The 20,497-nt window shown below is 42.9% G+C and overlaps 1 protein-coding gene across 1 annotated transcript in view; it reads right to left on the bottom strand.

Moving 5' to 3' along the window:
- Positions 1–20,497, bottom strand: part of LOC311056032 (uncharacterized protein) — a gene marked incomplete at its 3' end in the record, with an annotated part of 55,188 nt that overhangs the window by 23,039 nt on the left and 11,652 nt on the right. The window contains exons 6-7 of the mRNA XM_084072374.1: positions 5,857–6,071; positions 433–633 (exon numbers count right to left, since the gene is read on the bottom strand). Of these exons, the coding sequence (XP_083928500.1) occupies positions 433–633; positions 5,857–6,071 (416 nt within the window). The remainder of the gene's footprint in view (positions 1–432; positions 634–5,856; positions 6,072–20,497) is intronic.

Below are 20,497 nucleotides of genomic sequence, written 5' to 3' on the forward strand. Positions count from 1 at the left end.
GATATTACTATGAGGCACTACTACTATAACTAATATAACCGTCTTAAAAACAGATCAAATAATACAATAACAGACAATAAATAAAATCATTGGGGTGTTTTTTGTCCGTGTAAAAACATATTTACAGGGACTATATATGTACACACACACACACACACACACACACACACACACACACACACACACACACACACACACACACACACACACACACACACACACACACACACACACACACAGCCATTCACTCAGGGAGTAATTAGGGGTTCAGAGTGTTGCTCAGGGACACACATGGACACATTGCTGGAATGGAACCTGCTACAACTACTGTAGAGCCTCTGGCTGCCCAGCCGGGCTCTCTAACCACTCAGCTATGGCCGCCCCCAGTGAGAGTGAATAGTGAGAGTGTTGTATACAGTAGGTGGTACAGACCCTCAGGTTGTCTATAGGGGTGATACATGTGGAGGTCATATGGTCTGTTCAGGTTGCTGATGAGTCTGATCTTGTTGGTTCCCTGAGTCTTGTTGGCTCTGTAGATGGAGCTGGTGCTGGTCTCCCTGTCTCTCACTATCCAGTAGATGTGATCCTCAAACAGAGTAATAGCAGTGATGTCGTGGATGGCCTGACTCACAACTAAAGACACACAAAACCAAAAGAGTAAAAATAATATAAAATACATGAACAAAGTATTATAAAGAATATTATAACAAGAGTTAAAATTCATCAATAAAGTTTAAAAAAGTAAACAATATTCTCACTGTTTTCCTTGTTTTTTTCTTCATGTAAACATTAACATAATCCATTCTAATAACACTCTGGAGTGTTAATTTAACCACATGGACCCTATTGATCCTATTCTGGGACAAACATTCACCGGAAATAGCAGATCTACTAGCTAGAGTTCTCAAATTCTGCCCGAACCCGAGGGTACCCGACCCGACCCGACGGGTTCGGGCCGAGCCGGGCCGAAATTTATGCTAATTGGTAGGGCCGGGTCGGGCTCTCGGGTTGGCGTTGCTGCTGGGGATTTTTTTTTTCCCAATAATAATGATTCTGTTCTGTCAATCTGTCTTTGTGTATTTATTTATTAATAATGAACAGCAGTGCTGTCAGTGTGTTGTGTTGTGTGTTGTGCTGCGCTCTGACTGGACTGATTGGGAGTTTGGGACTGGCGCTGGGAGAGAGAGAGAGAAGAGAACAGCACGCGTCGCGCTGTTGCGCAGCATAAAGTCTGTCAGACTGAGTGAGGCTGAGGGCGCCTGATTTAGACTTCATTGCAGTCTGGTGTTGCGCACAAAAAAAACATTCAATCTACAAACCCACTGAAGTCCACAATGCATCATGAGCTAACACTTGTTTAACTTGTAGATCGTTTTTTTTAAAGGACCATAAATCACACAGTGCGCAGAGAGGATGATGGCCTGATTTGTACTTAATTGCAGTCTGGTGTTGCGCACAAAAAAAACATTCAATCTACAAACCCACTGAAGTGCACAATGCATCATGAGCTAACACTTGTTTAACTTGTAGATCGTTTTTTTAAAGGGCCATAAATCACACAGTGCGCAGAGAGGATGATGGGGGGGCGTGTCCGACTCAGGTTAACAGCAGGTCAGCCAGAGGGGAGAAGAACTTTGGAGAAGATGGATGCGAAAACAATTAAAAGAAAACTTGCGACAGGAGAGTTTAGTTTATCTACTAACGAGGCTGGGAAGGCCAAAGCATGGGAGAGATTCAAATTGGTCGTGAACTCCGAAGGGAAGGTGTTGGACTTTACCCAGTGCACAAAATGCAAACAGGTGCTGGTATACAACAGCAAGACAACGGGGACATCCACCATGAATCCTCACATTAAGGATTCGTGCTCTGGAACGTCGGCAACACCATCAGGCTCAGGCCAGCCGCAGCAGTCAACAATGGCCACATTTGTGACAAGGAGTGCCGTGACTGTCCCTCTAAAACTAAAGCAAACAGTGACACAAAAGTGTGTCTCTTTTTGTGCAAAGGACATCAGGCCATTTTATATTGTAGAAGGCGATGGCTTCATGGAATTAGCCCAGGAGCTAATCAACGTCGGGGCCACGCATGGTAAAGTACCAGCCAGCTCCGTTATCCCATGTGCCAACACCATAGCCACACACTGCAGGGCCTTGGCTGAGGAGAAACGGGGAGTCTTCACAGACCAAGTGAAAGCACATATAAAAAACGGAGGCACAGTAGGAATGTCAACTGACATGTGGACAGATGACTTCCGAAAAATTAGTTATCTTGCCATTACATGCCATTTTGTAACGGAAGATTTCCAATTGATCGGAAGAAATCTGACCACAGCCATGTTCCCATTGGAATTGAAGAAGACGGGGGACAACATTAAACGGGAGATAGTCACCAAGCTGGTGAACAAGTTTGGATTTGAGCCAATTTCGCTGAGCAAGATTGTTTGGGTCACTGACCAGGGGTCAAATATGATAAAAGCCTTGCAGTCCTACACCAGACTTGACTGCCAGGATCATGTCCTTAATACGGTGTTGAAACATGGCCTGGAACATGACACCGCACTTGTTGCAAATGCCCCTGACATCGCTGAAACCCTGACTGCAGCGAGGGCCCTAGTGAGGTAGGCTTTGTTTGTTTGTTATACTGTTACTATAATTATAGCACTAATGACTACTAAATTAGGCTATTATAGGCTACTTTTCGTTTTCTTCTCAGGTTATTATAGGCTATGTAGGCTATGTGTGTGTTACACAATTAAAAAGCAAATTAAAATGTGCGTAATTTGCGTGTTCCAGTTTTTTATTTGTTATTATTGTATTACACTGCAGGTATGTCAAGCAGTCGGGATTATCAGCGCAGCTGAGTAAGACCCTACTGCAGGTGGCTGAGACAAGATTCAGCTCTGTATACATGTGTCTGAAGTCCATTCAGGATGTATACGGAGAACTGCACGACAAGCTGGAGTCGCGTGGAGAGGCTGAGCGAGTGGAAAAGGTGGGCCCTGATACGCTGGCATTTCTGGTGTCCTTCCTCAAGCCCTTTTGGGACGCACAGCGGGAGCTGGAGGGGGACAAATACCCCACTCTCCAACTTGTCTGCCTGTGGAGAGAAAGACTGAGGAGGCACTGTGGTCCCAACGCACAAGACGCACCACAGCAAGCTTTTGTGCGCCAGCGACATGCGCAGTGGCTGGAAAAGAAATTGGAGATTACAGCTCTCCACAAGGCCGCAATTTTTCTGTGGCCAAAATATAACCAGTTGCGCATGCTGTCTGCTACTGAAAGGGCCACCGTTCACGAATACGTGAAGTCCCACCTAGTCACACGACCATCAGAGGAGGAGGAGACAGTGGTGGTGGTTGAAGAAACTGGAGAAGAGGAGGGTGGCGAAGAAGAGGAGGCTGGTGGAGATGCTGCTGCTCCAGAGCCTCCAGCTCCCAAGAGACCACGTCAGTTTGACGAGTGGGAGAACCGCTTTGGAGAAGATGATGAAACTGAGGAGGATGAGGTGGAGAGCTACGTACGCCAGAGGCAAGTCATGAGTGATGACCAGGATCTGCTGGGCTGGTGGGAAAAAAACACCACGGCATATCCCAGGCTCGCTAAATTGGCACGGAATATTCTGGGTGTACCGGCCAGCAGCAGCAGCAGTGAGAGGGTTTTCAGTGCGGCAGGCCGCACTATCGAGGAGAGGAGAACACGCCTCAAGCCAGACACTGTGGATGCGTTGTTGTTCCTCCACGGCAATAAGTAGTAGCCTAACTATTGTGTAGCAGCTTAATGTCTTAATTTGTAAAAGAAAAGGACTGGTCAAAGATCGGTGTGCACTGCAGTTTGTGTGTGTTGTTTTAAATGTAGTCTCTAGACTCGATAGTGTGCGTGCGAGATTTAACTGTTTTATCTAAGTTAGAAGTGTTATTTAGTATTTATCTCTATATTCAGAATTTCAGACAGTAGCCTATTCACTTTATATTTTGCTTCTAGGCTACTGTTCTTAAGTCACTTTAAGTCAGAAACCCGGTTTCTGTCATTTTGTTTTGTTTCCTTTTATTTTTGGCTGCTATATCAGAAACTCGGTTTCTGTTATTTTATTTCATTCTTTTCATTTTTGGCTGCTAATGTCATTGTCTATTGTTAATCAGGATCAGAAACTAGGTTTCTGTTATTTTGTTTTGTTTCATTCGTTTTACTTTTTGCTGCTAACAAGAAACTAGGTTTCTGTTATTTTGTTTATTACGTTTATTTGTTATACAAGTTTTTTTTATCAGAGTCAGAGACTGTTATTTTGTTAGTTTAGTTTATATATTTATTTACAAGTTTGCACTGCTGCTAAGCCTACACATAATAATAAAGTTGGGAGTATGGAGTTGAAGTATCGTATGCTGTGTGTGATTATTACTGTGATATATGATAATTAATAATAGTCAGTAATAATTAAATAAGAAGAAGAACATCAAAGATTCAAAAGTCTATTACTAAAGAAAGTGTGTAGCCATTAGCCAGCCTATATGACTATGAATATGATTAACGACTGACTACTAGTGCGGAGTCTGGCTGGCCTGGTCATCATGAGGTGGTAAACTGGTAAGTGATGTTATAGGTGTTATTATAGCCTTCCCTTTGTTAGAAAAAAGAAATGAATAGACTGAATTTACATGACTAAACTAAGGTGTTACACTTACAGCCGTGGCGCGGCGGTGCTCAGCAGCAGCACGCACCAGACAGAGCAGACGCATTTCAAGATGGAGCATTGATTGATTGACTGAATACTTTATTAGCAGTTTACAAATTATACATACAAGCGCAAGACACTAGGCAATAGTTCTAAATACAAGGTCTGCTTGTGCTTGCCTTGTTCTCATACTAGAAGATGATTTGTTTTGTAGGCCTACTGCACAGCGCAAGTGGTCAGACTCAGTGGCGTCTGTCGCTCACCGAACATAGATCTGCGACTGCAGTAGAATAACACGTTTTGGGTTTGTAACTTTGTTTAACTTTGTAGACTAGAATAGATCTCTGCTCTGCTGATAAGATATAAATTACACGAGCAGCGGCACGGCAGCGCCGTCAGGGGGAGAGCGAGAGAGAGAGAGATACAACGGGGAGTTAACATTCTAGTACTAACTAATTCTATTTCTAAATACCTATTTCGTACTATAACCTATTTTGCGCAGAAGAGAACTTACTAAGTTAACATGATGATTTATGAACAACTGATGATTGTGATGTTTCCATTTAGAAAACTATTATAATGTCCGTTGACTCCATTTTCTCTCTTTCTCTCTCACTCGCGAGTCGCAACATGGCGCTGCCCGCACACTGGCAATGTTTTTTTTTTTTTTTTTTTTTTTTGGGTTTTGTCGGGTTTTCGGGCTTAAAATGAGGAGAACTGTTCGGGCCGAGCCGGGCCTCGGGCTGGCCCAGTAGGGCCCAGTTAGAGCCGGGCTTTAATTTTCAGGCCCGTTGAGAACTCTACTACTAGCACACTATGCATCACATTATAACATCTTATGAGCTTGTAGATCTGCTATTATCTGCAAAGATATTTAGTGAAAAGAGGATAAAAGGAGGGGCCTAGTATAGACCTCTGGAGGACTCCAGTCAACAAAGTATAATAGGGATTACTTTTACGTAATCTGAGTACTTCTTCCTCCCCTGTGTGTGTGTGTGTGTGTGTGTGTGTGTGTGTGTGTGTGTGTGTGTGTGTGTGTGTGTGTGTGTGTGTGTGTGTGTGTGTGTGTGTGTGTGTGTCTGTGTGTGTGTGTGTGTGTGTGTGTGTGTGTGTGTGTGTGTGTCTGTGTGTGTGTGTGTGTGTGTGTGTGTGTGTGTGTGTGTGTGTGTGTGTGTGTGTGTGTGTGACCTGCGTGTCTGTTGGTTCCATCCAGGTTGGCAAACTCAATGTGTTTCTCCTTGTGTTTGTTGTCGGTCCAGTAGATGTGATTGTTGATGTAGTCTAACGTCAGGCCTGTGGGCTGGTAGATCTTATCCTTCACGATGATGCTCCTGTTGGTGCCGTCCATCCCCATCCTCTCTATGTGGGGGTTGATGTAACCTTCGTCTGTCCAGTACAAGTACCTGTCAGGAGACACTGAGTCAGGGTCACTGTTTGACATCTTTACTGACAATGTAACTGATAGGTATATTTTGTCGACAATATTGATATATATGCCATTATATCCTATTTTAGTGTGCCATCTCTGCATAACTCAAGTTTGCCTACCAATGCTATGATTTTATTAAGTTAAAGGTGGTCTGGAACTAATCCTAGTATCAGTTCTCTCCTTTCCTCTAGAGACTGCATGTGTTTTGAGTTGCACAGCGCACAGGCCCAGCCAAGGTCGCTGATTATCTCTGGAGGAATACAATAACAGCTCCTTGGAGTTAACTTGACCATCTATGACAAAGCCACAACACCTCCAGCGACGCCGGTCAGAGCCAAGGTCTCGCCAAAGTCTCAACCTACGAGCAAGGCTCCTCATGGCCAGATGTCATCGTCAGAGCTGATAACAACTTACTTTGTGTATAACTGTTGTGATTGTGGGATAAGCCTAAGCCACCCCCTATTTTTTGTGGTTATTGAGCTATATTTTGTTGATTTCATTGTAATTCATGCTATTCAAGTTCATAGTATATTTCATGGGATTACAAGTTAAATAGTTAAAAAGAGAGAGTTCATGCTTAAGTGTATTTCATTTCTGTAATATTGTTTTCTGTAATGTTAGTCTTCACTAAAATAGTCACTGTGTTCCAATCCTGCCAAAGATAACACATACAGAGCAATAGCTCCGCCACGCCACAAGGGGGCATTACTCCCCAGTGAGCGCTACAGGTGTCTGTCAGTCAAAGAGAAGGATTCAGTACATCCTGTCATTGTAATGAAGCAGACTGGACAGACACGTTGTCTAATTCATGTTATGTGTTGTAAATTGTCTTGTTGCAGGTGAGATATGAGAAAGTGGGTTAACTGAGACACATGAAGTAGAATATAACCAGGGGGTATTTTGATGGTGGAAAGGTTGGCCGTTTTGACTCCACAATGTTTGTTTAGTAGTAATTGTCCTCCATGCTGGCAGGTTAGCTTAGCAGCTTAGCTTAGCCTACTAGTTTAGCAGCTAAGGCTAACTCCAGGTAGTGACTACAGAGGCCCCAAGCTGCTACTGTGTGACTCTAGCTGTGGATAATTAATTCATTCTACCCACAATAATAGTAATACTATGTTGGAACAGAACTATTTGGTGCCATTTATGTTATTTTGTGTCAAGCTGATTTGTGTATTAATGTGATGATATTTATGTTTATGTATGATCCAGTCCATGTCCAGTTACAGTATAACTGTCAGTCAAAGAGAAGGATTCAGTACATCCTGTCATTGTAATGAAGCAGACTGGACAGAAATGTTGTCTAATTCATGTTTATGTGTTGTAAATTGTCTTACTGCTATGGAGTCATTCCTTCATTGAAGTGTGTAACAAAAATTGGTGTCAGAAGTGGGATCAGTGGTGCTACTGGGAAGCAGTGAGGGATCACAGACGCAACACACAGACCATGGAGCTGGAACAACTGCACGATCGGCTGAGTGAGATCCTGGTGCAGTTGAGGTTCGAGCAGCTACAAGAGGTGTGTGTGCCAGCTAAAATCCCAACTGAGAAACTGACCAAAAAGCACACACTGATCAGAACAATAAGTGAAGCAGTGGATGCAGTAATCGAAAGTGAAGATGAGCAGGTGGCACATGCTTTCCTGGACCGTTTAATAGCATGTGCTGAAGAGGAAAAAAAGAAGAATGCACAGGTTGAAAAGAATCAGGCCAGTCAAGATGCTGCAGCATTGGCCAGTCTACAAGGACAATATGCAGACATGCAGCTTAGCTTCCAGGCCTCTACAAAAAAAATGGAGGAAGAAATGGCTAGGCTGACAAACAGAATGACCAACCCCAACCAGGTGCCCAGTCCGCTAATTACCTCATCAGTAGTCCAGCCAACCGAGGTAACTATGCGCAGGGAATTTAGAATTAATGGCCAAATTGGGGAAAGGGGTCAGAAGGACAAGCTGTCATACTCTAACCTGACCCATCAAATTGAAATGGGCCGGAAAAAGAATCACAGTGAGGCAGAAATTATTGAGGCCGTTGTCAGAGCCATTAGCCCAGGTCTAAGCCTCCGTGATATGTTAGAGCTCAAAACAGACCTCACCCTCCCCCAGCTTCGTACTATTCTAAAGGGCCACTACAAAGAGGATAGCTCCACAGATCTCTATCACAGGCTGATAAATATCACCCAAGATAATAACGAGTCCCCACAGAACTTCTTATTCAGGGCAATTGAGCTCAAAGAGAGAATCCTGGCAGCATCAAGAGAACCAGGCGCAGATGAACAGTACAGTCCTGAATTGATACAGAAGAAGTTCTTGAGAGCTGTGGGCACAGGGCTAGTTAATGATAATGTAAAATATCAGATCAAAAGCTGCCTCGATGATCCCACAGTGACTGATGACATTCTGATTGCTAAAACCAATGAAGCAGCCAGTCTTGAGTGGGAAAGACAGCAAAAATTCAGAAAGAACAGTAGAGAGGCCAAAGTGAGAGAAGTAAGAACAGAAGTGCAACCAGTACAGGAAGCGTCAATTGGAGCAGTGGGTGGGCGTGAACAGTCATCCTTCACACCTACCAAAGACAAAATGGTTAAAACACAACCAACAGTGACTCGCAACGATTCAGAGCTCCTTGATATCATTAAACAACTAAAAGAGGAAATCGCTGAAATAAAGGGTGCCATGCAAGAGTCATACAGACCGTCCCCCCAGCACCGTCCCAGTAGGAAACGGGGCTGCAGAGACTGTCAGGACAACAACAGAGGAGAGGAGTGTAACCATTGCTTCAGATGTGGACAAAGTGGTCACCTGTCCAGGGGATGTAGGATCCGGAACAAGCCCACAGACAGGTCAGAGCAGGTCGATATGTCATCTAGCACTGTAACACCCCTCCCATCCCCCTCAGTGTCAGAACCTAGCCAGAGTCAGCACCAAAAAGATGTCTACAAGCTAATCACTGACAGCATTCAACATTTAGAGACAAAATTGGCAGCCAACACACAAGACAAGAAAAAAGAAGTTGTCTGCGTCAGTCTCCTCTCCCCAAAACGAAGAGCTCAGCTCCTTAATCTGATTGGAAAGAAATACATGATCACCTGCCAGTTGGATGGAGTGAAGACCAGAGCCTTGTGGGACACTGGGTCGCAGGTATGTCTCATAAATGAGAAATGGAGACAACAAAATATTCCCCATACCACAGTTAGGAGTATATCTGAGATCCTGGGGCCTACCAGTACTTTAGATGGGAGGGCAGTGAACCAGACACCAATCCCTTTCTCCGGGTGGGTTGAAATCAAATTCAGACTACCTACCGAAGAGGCCACACAGTTAGAGCTTCTAGTGCCAGTTTTAGTAGCTCATGAAGATGGGGTGGCAGAGGAGCCAATCATTGGGTTCAACGTAATTGAATATCTGTTGGGAAGAGGCATAGAACCACCACATGTGGTGACAGAGGCAGTCAGCACAGCATTCTCCTTCGACTGTAAGAAAGCTGAGGTTTTTGTTAAAGTGATGAAGAGTGGAGAGGACAGACTAGGAGAAGGCACAGTGAAGGCAGGGAGAGAGCTCACTACAATTCCAGCTGGTCAAACAAAAACTGTTAAGTGTAGTGTGAGAGCAGGCCCACTCCCTGATTGCCAAGATGTCCTAGTTGAGCCAGATTTTCATCTCCAGTTACCAGATGGGTTGGAGTTCAAGGAGAGTGTAGTGAGTCTACAGCGAGGCCCCTGGTCCCGCATCACCCTCCCTGTCACGAATAACACAGCCCATGACATCTTACTGCCACCAAGAACTGTACTCGGGCAGACTCAGATGGTCAAGACTGTATACCCAGCCGACACAAGACCAGTCGAAATAATTCAGACCCAAACAATGATACTCACTACTAACCAGACATTGACAGCACTGACAGGAGAGCAGAGGATGGAACTAGAAAACAGGAAAAGCAGTGTCAGTAAAGATGTCTGGGACCCTCCTGTCCCCCTTGATCACCTTCCCCTAGAACATCAGCAGGAAGTGAGGCAGCTACTGAGGGAAGAGAGGAATGCATTCTGTCGTGATGACTATGATGTGGGGACCATACCCTCACTGCAACTCCAGATTCGCCTCAATGACCCCACACCGGTAAAGCGAACCTATATCTCAGTCCCAAAGCCACTCCATAAAGAGGTGAAAGAGTACCTTGAAGATTTGTTAAACAGGGGATGGATAGCTAAGTCAAAATCTCCCTATTCCAGTCCCATTGTGTGTGTGCGGAAAAAGGATGGGAGTCTCCGCCTGTGTTGTGACTACAGGGAGCTAAATAAGAAGTCAATACCTGACCGCCATCCAATTCCACGCATACAAGACATGCTCAACACCTTGAAGGGAAGCGCCTGGTTTTCAGTCCTTGACCAAGGCAAGGCCTATCACCAGGGTTTCCTGGAGGAGACAAGCCGCCCTCTCACTGCATTTATTACACCATGGGGACTCTACGAGTGGGTGAGAATTCCTTTTGGATTATCATCAGCTCCTGCAGAGTTCCAGAGGTCAATGGAAGAGTGCCTGGTCGGGCTGCGTGATGAGGTATGCCTTCCCTACCTGGATGACAATTTAGTTCACTCTCAGACATTCGAGAACCACTTAAATGACCTGAGAAAAGTTCTGCAGCGTTACCAGAGCCATGGAGTTAAATTGACATCAAGAAAATGTGAGCTTTTCAAAAATCAAGTGAGATTCCTGGGGAGGATGGTTACCAAAGATGGTCATACAATGGACCCTGCAGACATTGCCCCAGTCCAGGCTTTAAAGCAGAGAACTCCCACCACCATTGGAGAAGTGAGAAAGCTATTAGGATTTATTTCATACTATAGAAACTACATAGCAAACTTTTCACGCATAGCAAAGCCTCTCTATGACCTCCTCTCCACAGAAAAGACAGAGAAAGAGAAACACAAACCAAGAAAGCCTGACAAGAGAAAACAGAGCAAAGGGGGCCAGTTGCCATCGTCTCACCCCATTCAGTGGTCAGCTGAACACCAACAGGTACTCTGTCAGCTAATTGACTTTCTCTCCCAGCCACCAGTGTTAGGATATCCTGACTATGAGCAGCCATTCATCCTACATTGCGATGCATCACAAGAGGGGCTGGGGGCCGTGATTTACCAGAGGCAGCAGGGAAAGCTGGCTGTGATTGCATACGGGTCCAGGACTCTTACTGCCCCTGAGAAAAACTACCACCTTCATTCAGGCAAGCTGGAGTTCCTGGCCCTGAAGTGGGCCATATGTGAGAGGTTCAGGGACTATCTTTACTATTCTCCACCATTCATAGCCTACACTGACAACAACCCACTCACATACGTGCTCACTACAGCCAAGCTGAATGCCACCACCCACAGGTGGGTAGCTGAACTCGCCGACTTCCAGTTCTCCATCAAATATCGACCAGGCCGAGCTAACAGGGATGCTGATGGTCTCTCACGCATGCCCTTGGATATGGAACAGTACATGCAGACCTGCACACAGGCGGTTGCACCAGAGGTCATATGCAGTGTGACCCAGGCTCTGGCCATTCAGATGCATGAAAGTGAGCCCTGGCTGTGTCCTCTGACCATCTCAACACTGTTAGCGGAGGAGAATGAGGAAGTGAGGATGTCAGGGTTAGAGCTCACAAAAACATCTCTGAAAGAGGCACAAGAAGAGGATCCTGTAATCGGAGAAGTGCTGAAGTATGTCATCTCAAACCACTGGCCAAAAGGTGGAATACGAGCCAGTAACAGAGACATAGCTGCCCTGGTAAGAGAAAAACAGAAACTGCACATTAATGATGAAGGTTTATTGTACAGAAAGACGGCCAGCCGGTCACAGCTTCTCCTGCCTAAGAAGTTTCATGGGCTTGTGTATAAGGAATTACATGAAGACATGGGACACCTAGGGGTAGAGAGGGTACTGACACTCATCCGAGATCGCTTTTACTGGCCTCACATGCAGAGAGACGTAGAGCATCAAATAACACAAGTGTGCAGCTGTCTGAAAAACAAGCGTCCCAACAGGCCAACCAGAGCTCCCCTCATTAACATAACCACCACATACCCGTTCGAGCTGGTCTCCATTGATTTCTTACATCTGGAGAAATGTAAAGGAGGATTTGAATATATCCTTGTTGTGATGGACCACTTCACACGGTTTGCCCAGGCCTACCCCTGCAAAGACAAATCTGCCAAAACAGCTGCAGACAAGATCTATGGTGATTTTGTATTAAAGTATGGATTTTTCTCGAGGCTCCACCATGACCAAGGAAAAGAGTTTGAGAACAAACTGTTCGCCAAGCTGGGAGAATACAGTGGGGTAAGAGGATCCCGGACCACACCTTACCACCCACAGGGGAATGGCCAGGTTGAAAGATTCAATAGGACACTGCTGGCCATGCTCAGAAACCTCCCAGAGACAGCTAAAACAGATTGGAAAGCATCCCTGGCCAAGGTGGTCCACGCTTATAATTGTACACACAGCGAGGCCACTGGGTATGCACCCTTCTTTCTCTTGTTCGGGCGGAATCCCAGGCTCCCTGTTGACCTGATGTTTGGCCTCACAGTAAAGGACCAAAGTTCATCCCGCAGAGACTATGCTGAGAAATGGAGAGCTCGAATGGATGACGCTTACAAGCTGGCCTCAGACACAGCCTACAAAGAGGGCAGAAGAGGAAAAGTTCTGTATGACAGGAAGACCTATGGTGCAGAGTTGCATCCTGGATGCCGAGTGCTTGTCCGAAACCTAACTGAAAGAGGCGGGCCAGGGAAATTGAGGTCGTATTGGGAACGTCAAGTATACATTGTGTCACAGAGAAAACAACCAGATAGTCCAGTGTATGAGCTCAAGCCAGAGAATGGGAAAGGGCGTATCAGAGTCATGCATAGGAACCTCCTGCTGCCATGTGAATTCCTGCCAGTGGAGAAGATTGACCTCTGTGAGAAGAATGACCTCTGTGCAGAACCAAGGAAAAGGAAAAGGAAAAATAACACACAGAGACAGGAGAAACCAGAGCACGAACATAGTTCAGAGGATGAGGATGAATGGAGAGGAATCATCGGATGGAAAGCAGATGACAGAGAACAGGTGGAACAGCATCTTCAGACAGAGCATCAGCAGACAGAGGCACCAGATGTCTATCCAGAGGCTGGAACAGCAGAAGATGAGGACCTGGATGGAGAGGATAATGCAGAGTACCAGCTGGACCGACAGGAAGAGGAGAATGATACACAAAGCCCTGAGAGGTCATCAGATCATCATCAGTCTGCCGAGTCTGCATGCGACGCCAGTGACCAAGATGATGATGACTCTGACCAGCCACCTATCAGAGAAAACCGATATCCTTTGAGACAGAGAAAACAAAAGTTAATGTTTACTTACCCTAGGTTGGGGATGCCCACAATGTCACATGATTGAAATTGATATAACAGTTATTATTAAGACCTCAGAGTTATGAGAATTGAGTGATTTTAGTTATGCTAAGAACGTTTTTTTTTGTGTTGATAATGAAGTGACGCATTATGACTACAGTAGGCATGTTAAATTAAATAGGAGGTTGTTGCTACAGTATGTTAAGTACTTTACTCAGAGATTATGCAGATACCCATTCTCGTGATGGAAGTAGCAGTGGAATGTCATCGTGCACAATGACACTTACTGCAAACATATGGCATTAAGAGGAGCTACATGTCATATGGTTTTACTGAAATGGACAGTAATGCATCTTCTAGTTCTTGGACTATATTCTGACTCCTACTTAGATAACCTTCCTACAGTATATGCAAGGCATACTTACAACATGTGGACTGCTGATGTCGTGATGTCGGGACGCCATTACATTTTGGAGGGGAGAATGTGGGATAAGCCTAAGCCACCCCCTATTTTTTGTGGTTATTGAGCTATATTTTGTTGATTTCATTGTAATTCATGCTATTCAAGTTCATAGTATATTTCATGGGATTACAAGTTAAATAGTTAAAAAGAGAGAGTTCATGCTTAAGTGTATTTCATTTCTGTAATATTGTTTTCTGTAATGTTAGTCTTCACTAAAATAGTCACTGTGTTCCAATCCTGCCAAAGATAACACATACAGAGCAATAGCTCCGCCACGCCACAAGGGGGCATTACTCCCCAGTGAGCGCTACAGGTGTCTGTCAGTCAAAGAGAAGGATTCAGTACATCCTGTCATTGTAATGAAGCAGACTGGACAGACACGTTGTCTAATTCATGTTATGTGTTGTAAATTGTCTTGTTGCAGGTGAGATATGAGAAAGTGGGTTAACTGAGACACATGAAGTAGAATATAACCAGGGGGTATTTTGATGGTGGAAAGGTTGGCCGTTTTGACTCCACAATGTTTGTTTAGTAGTAATTGTCCTCCATGCTGGCAGGTTAGCTTAGCAGCTTAGCTTAGCCTACTAGTTTAGCAGCTAAGGCTAACTCCAGGTAGTGACTACAGAGGCCCCAAGCTGCTACTGTGTGACTCTAGCTGTGGATAATTAATTCATTCTACCCACAATAATAGTAATACTATGTTGGAACAGAACTATTTGGTGCCATTTATGTTATTTTGTGTCAAGCTGATTTGTGTATTAATGTGATGATATTTATGTTTATGTATGATCCAGGCCATGTCCAGTTACAGTATAACTGTCAGTCAAAGAGAAGGATTCAGTACATCCTGTCATTGTAATGAAGCAGACTGGACAGAAATGTTGTGTAATTCATGTTTATGTGTTGTAAATTGTCTTGTTGCAGTAAAAGGGATGAACAACTCAAATCACACTGCTATGGAGTCATTCCTTCATTGAAGTGTGTAACATGATCATTGACTGTTTAGTCAGAGAGATATTTTTGCTGTACGGTGCCTCGTGGATTGATTCTTTCTCTTAATACAATGTCAACCTTTTAATTTGAGAACCGGCCTGTGTCTGTCTTTGATTTCGTCTCATCCTTTTTACACTGGGTTTTCAGCTGTTTAACTACAAATAGTTTTAATTAACATAGAGCAGGATTTACAACCCTTATCAGCTCTTTTATCTACTTTATCAATTGGTCCTTCGTAAGGTTAAAGGCCTGTCCGACATTATTATCATAATTATTATTAATATTTTTCTCGGACGGTGCGTTTAGAATCAGTCTTAAAATTCCGAATTTTTTTCCCATCTTTCTTTTTCGCGGTCGACTCTGAGGGGCTCCGGACGACTGCTCTTCGCGCGAGGACTCTTTCCGGTCAGCTATCTTAGAATCAGCCTCTTTTTCAAATATTGTTTTTGGAGACAAGCGGCTCACAGACTTTCCTCAAACGCGTGGGGATTCTCCGTCCAGCTGACCACAAAGACACAGGTTACATTTTGGTTCGGTTCCTTGACTTGTAATTTTGACATTGCATTAACTTTAACACGAGGCTCATTGGCCGTACTTGTATATATATATATTTGTAAAATTGTTATCAGTATTGATGTTGTATATATATATTTTTTGGACAGATACTGTCAATACATATATATGCGCATATCAGACGTCTACCAGTGTGTGCATAGATATTTATTGCCTGGTACATCTGTTCCTCTGTTTTTAACTGCAGTTGTATAGATACATTTATTCAGATCTGTTAGGATAAAAGTTTAAAATAATAATAATAATAATAATAATAATAATAATAATAATAATAATAATAATAATATTATATATATATATATATATATATATATATATATATGCAGTTGCCTGTTCAATGGACAACAATTAGGTGTTGTTTATTTGACTTGTATAAATGCAATGTATATATATATATATATATATATATCATTCTTTTGTAAACCGGTTGTCAGGTAAAATTAGATTTGTCTGCACGTTTTATTATTTCATTTATTTTGGTTTAAATTTTTGGTACCACAACTTATGACTCAGGCAGAACCCAGATTCTGTACTTTATGACTCAGGCAGAACCCAGATTCTGTACTTTATGACTCAGGCAGAACTCAGATTCTGTACTTTATGACTCAGGCAGAACCCAGATTCTGTACTTTATGACTCGGGCAGAACCCAGATTCTGTACTTTATGACTCAGGCAGAACCCAGATTCTGTACTTTATGACTCAGGCAGAACCCAGATTCTGTACTTTATGACTCAGGCAGAACCCAGATTCTGTACTTTATGACTCAGGCAGAACCCAGAATCTGTATTTTATGAATCAGGCAGAACTGACATTCTGTATCCTAAGTTTCTTTGATTTTGTAAATCATTTAAACCTTGACACACACAGATACATTCAGTGTGTGCCAATAAGAGGGGAATTATTATAGTAAATAACATAGTGTATCCAGATACACCATTCAATTATTTTTCATTTTTAATACGTTTAATATTTTGATTTCATTCCCATTTATCTAGGAACCAGCCATCTTTGACTTCTCCTGTGTTCCTTTGCCCCAGGCAACCTCTGTATCACTAAAACCAGCTACAGGCATCTCATCCATTCAGCCCCTAAACAGCATTACATCAGCACTAAACCGTTTGTATGATATTTACTTATTTTCTAGGATAAGACACAGCCTGCTGATTTGAGTATTTTAAAGAAACTAGTCATTTAAACCTTCTACTTTGCCACAGACAGAAGTATTTAACCTTTGGGTAGGGCTGACGGCCTCTTTCTCTCACTCACTCACTCACTCTCTCTCTCAATCCCTTGAACGTGTCAACAATCTGTTGTCACTGTCTGTCTCTCTCTCTCTCTCTCTCCCTGCAAGCCGTGCATCTGCTCAGAATTGTTTTATTTAAATTTTATATCAGTAATTGTCATTTCATCCTTGCCACACACAGATACATTCAGTGTGTGTCAAATAGAGGGGATAATAATTATAGTAAAACAGGTCAATTGTCTACACTAGCCCACCCACTTCTTATATAGATACTAAATAGATTTTGAACACAGTCTTTTAAGTTTTAGTCACGTCTGAATAATTACATTTTTGCATTATGGGAAATATCCTTTCCCCGTCACAGGGACCTCGAAGGCCCCTCAGCAGACAGGGACCCACTAGTGGTAAAAAAACGCAGTGCGCCACTAACACTGACATACTAACTTCATTTGACAAGTCAATGTTTGAAAGTAAGGATGATGACGAGGTTTTGTTTGACATAACAAAAATTACTCTTTCTCCACGTTCTCAGGATGTGGACCTGCTTGGACCTGCTGTCGGTGCGCCACCAGGACTTTCACCCCGACCCGACGTTCCTCCATCTGACACAAGCACTAGTAAGAAATCAAAATCTCTACCTGAACGTCGGGTTAACACTAAAACACACCCTACACAATCACTTACTGCACAACATACAGCAGAGCTACACACACTACTAGCGCCCTTAATGGCCTATACACAGGGGGATGGCAATTTAGCTTATGGGTACAGGAAATGGTCTCCTGAAGATATTAAGAACATTGCAGAAACTTTACCTAATATTCAGGACAATCCAGAGGGGTGGGAGACCGCGCTCAAAGCAGAGATAATAGAACTCCAGCTTAACACTACGGAAGTCAGGGACCTTATTGCAAAAAGTAGCCCGAAAGCCATGTCACATCAGATTTCAGAGGGGGCCCACCTCCTCGACCTACATGGCCGTGCAATCCAATGTTTCCGTACCGAGCCACCAGCTCTGGACGAACAGAGACCCCATCTGATAAGACAGGTAGACCACGAGGAAGCTGTAAACAAAATGATAGGGAACGCACTTGGTCTCCTGCGTGCTAAAACTAATTTATCTGTCCTCACCGACATCAAACAGAAAGTCGGAGAGGATGTCTCGGAATTCATTCAGAAATTTAAAACCCAGTTTAACCGCCACTCAGGCCTAACCAGTGGCCAGGTGGGCTATCAACACTTGTTTAACCTCCTCTTAATGGATGCTCTGTGCCCTCACTTAAAGCAGGCCATAACACAGTCTGATCCCTTATGGAAAACAAAAACTATAGACGATATCACTACTCTTGCTAAGCATTACGAGAGCTGCATTGCAGACCCAAAACCTAGAGCCAAAATTCAGGCTGTGATTTCTGCAGAGGGTCACGTCACATTGCATCCACCACAACATAGCAAGCCAAAGAATCTACATCACAACTGGGGAGCCGGGGCACGCCGACAGCACAGCCAACCATGGAATCAAGGTAATACATCACACACCCGGTTAACCTTTGGGCCACAGGGCTCACAAAATACAAGTCAAGCTCCGCGTCGAGATTATAAGACCATGCAGTGTTATAGTTGTGGAAAATATGGCCATACCCAGAAAAAATGTTACAACCTAAACGAGGCACTCCCCTTTAAACGGACAAAGACACTCTGGCCGAAAATAGATAAAATTGATACAGAGATAGATGAACTTGATGTGTCCTAACTTTTAAAACACTTAAAAGGAATCAGTCCTTGTAGATCTGCTAATTTACAATTCGATTAGTTTCATTAATTCAAATTCATTTACTTAAAGGACTTTATTTTATTTTATATAAAGTTGATTCTAAAGTCTTACACTTAGTCCTCATTGTTACTTTACCCATTACTAAGTATATTAGATAATCAAATTCATCCTAGGTTCTCTGACTCCCTTATCCAATACAGCCTCTCATTTCTCGTTTCTTATCTGCTTACATTCTCTTGTTCGGAGCTGCTCTCATAACAAAGTAGGCTATGGTTAATAATTGCTCACAGAGAAGACTACATTAACACTATAATATTATACTATGAAAGCTTGTTTTTAACGTTTTTTTTAATTATTTTTTATAATTGATGAAAATATTACCAAATATAGGCTATATATATTTTTTTGACCATGTAGATCTGATATTTTTGAAAAGTTTCACCATTGACAGACAAAAGGTGCTTATTTCCTATCTCCCATTACTATGAAAAATTATATCTGTATATGAGTTTAATATATATATATATTTCATATATATATATATAAAATCATCTACCCTAGCCCACTCACTTCATGAAATTCAAATTAGAGGTTCTAATATGATATGTGTCAATATAGTATTTATGAATACCCATCTTGAAATAATCTGATACCTGTTACATTTATATATTTACCAAAGACGATTCAGATTGTTAACCCATTTAGTATTAATCTCACATTGGTTGTCTTGTTCCCATTTATATGGGTCCCACTTTCAATTGTCAACAGAAAATGTACTAAAATATTCTAGTGTACTGGCTCCCCGTAGCAGCTCGCATTCAGTTTAAAACCCTGGTGCTAGCCTATAGAGCAGTGAAAGGAACAGCTCCTTCTTACCTCCGAGTTTTGGTCAATGCCCACACCCCTGCCCGACCACTCCGGTCTGCCACCTCGGGGCGACTGACTCCCTCGCCACTCAACGGTCCTTCTGGTCGATCGACACGGTCACGACTTTTTTCTGTTCTGGCCCCACAGTGGTGGAATGAACTTCCCACTGAAGTCAGGACAGCAGAGTCACTGCCCATCTTTCGCCGCAGGCTGAAAACCCACCTCTTCAGGAAACACTATCCTTCCTCTTTGCCTGGCCTACTTGTTGTTAACTAGTCGTACGAACTCGTTTTTATTTTTGTATTGTTTTATTGGATCTTGTTTAGTCGATACACTTATTTGTTTTAGCTCGTGCTCATTGGATTTTGCCATTTTTTGTCTCATCTGTTTAAGAAAGTAGGTAGCTGATATATTGCACTTTTACCTTAGCGCTAGGTATACTCTTGGTTGCTTGTTTTAGCAGGAAATGTACTTAAAACTTCTGGTGATTAGTAGTTTTCGTTCCCTACCTATGTTGAATACACTTATTGTAAGTCGCTTTGGATAAAAGCGTCTGCTAAATGACTGTAATGTAATGTAATGTAATGTAAGTGTAAAAATAATAATAAAAAAAAAAAAAAACACTTTAAAGAAATTAGTCCTTGATGTGCTCACACACCCCATACCACTGTTGATTTTGTTCACTAATGTTGCTTTGTTTGTGTTTAGTGTCTATCCTCCCATGACCCCTATGACGCTGGGAGTGCTCCGGCTGCTCCTTCTCTGCTGTGCCTAATGTGGGATTAGGACGTGCCACCTGTATCTCCACGTCACCCAGAGCACACCAGCGTATTAATTCCATTTGATTATTTGACATTCATTAGTTCAGTTTCTGATGGCTGGTCTTAAGTTAAATCTGTTTTATGTTTTTCTTTCTCGTTAGTGGATAGTTTAGTTTTTATTTTGTTTTGATAGCTGAGGGGGTTCTATTTATGACGACGGGGACATATTTTCTGGCATAAACGGAATCCCACCCTTTTTGTTTCTTTGATCAAAACCATCATTTTTGACTTCATGTTAAATTTCCACCCTATAGTATTTGTTATAAAACATTCTCCATGTCTGCTCTATACCTTACAGC

This window comes from Gymnoscopelus microlampas (genome assembly GCF_963454915.1).
Source record: "Gymnoscopelus microlampas genome assembly, chromosome: 2".
NCBI classification, from domain to species: Eukaryota; Metazoa; Chordata; class Actinopteri; order Myctophiformes; family Myctophidae; genus Gymnoscopelus; species Gymnoscopelus microlampas.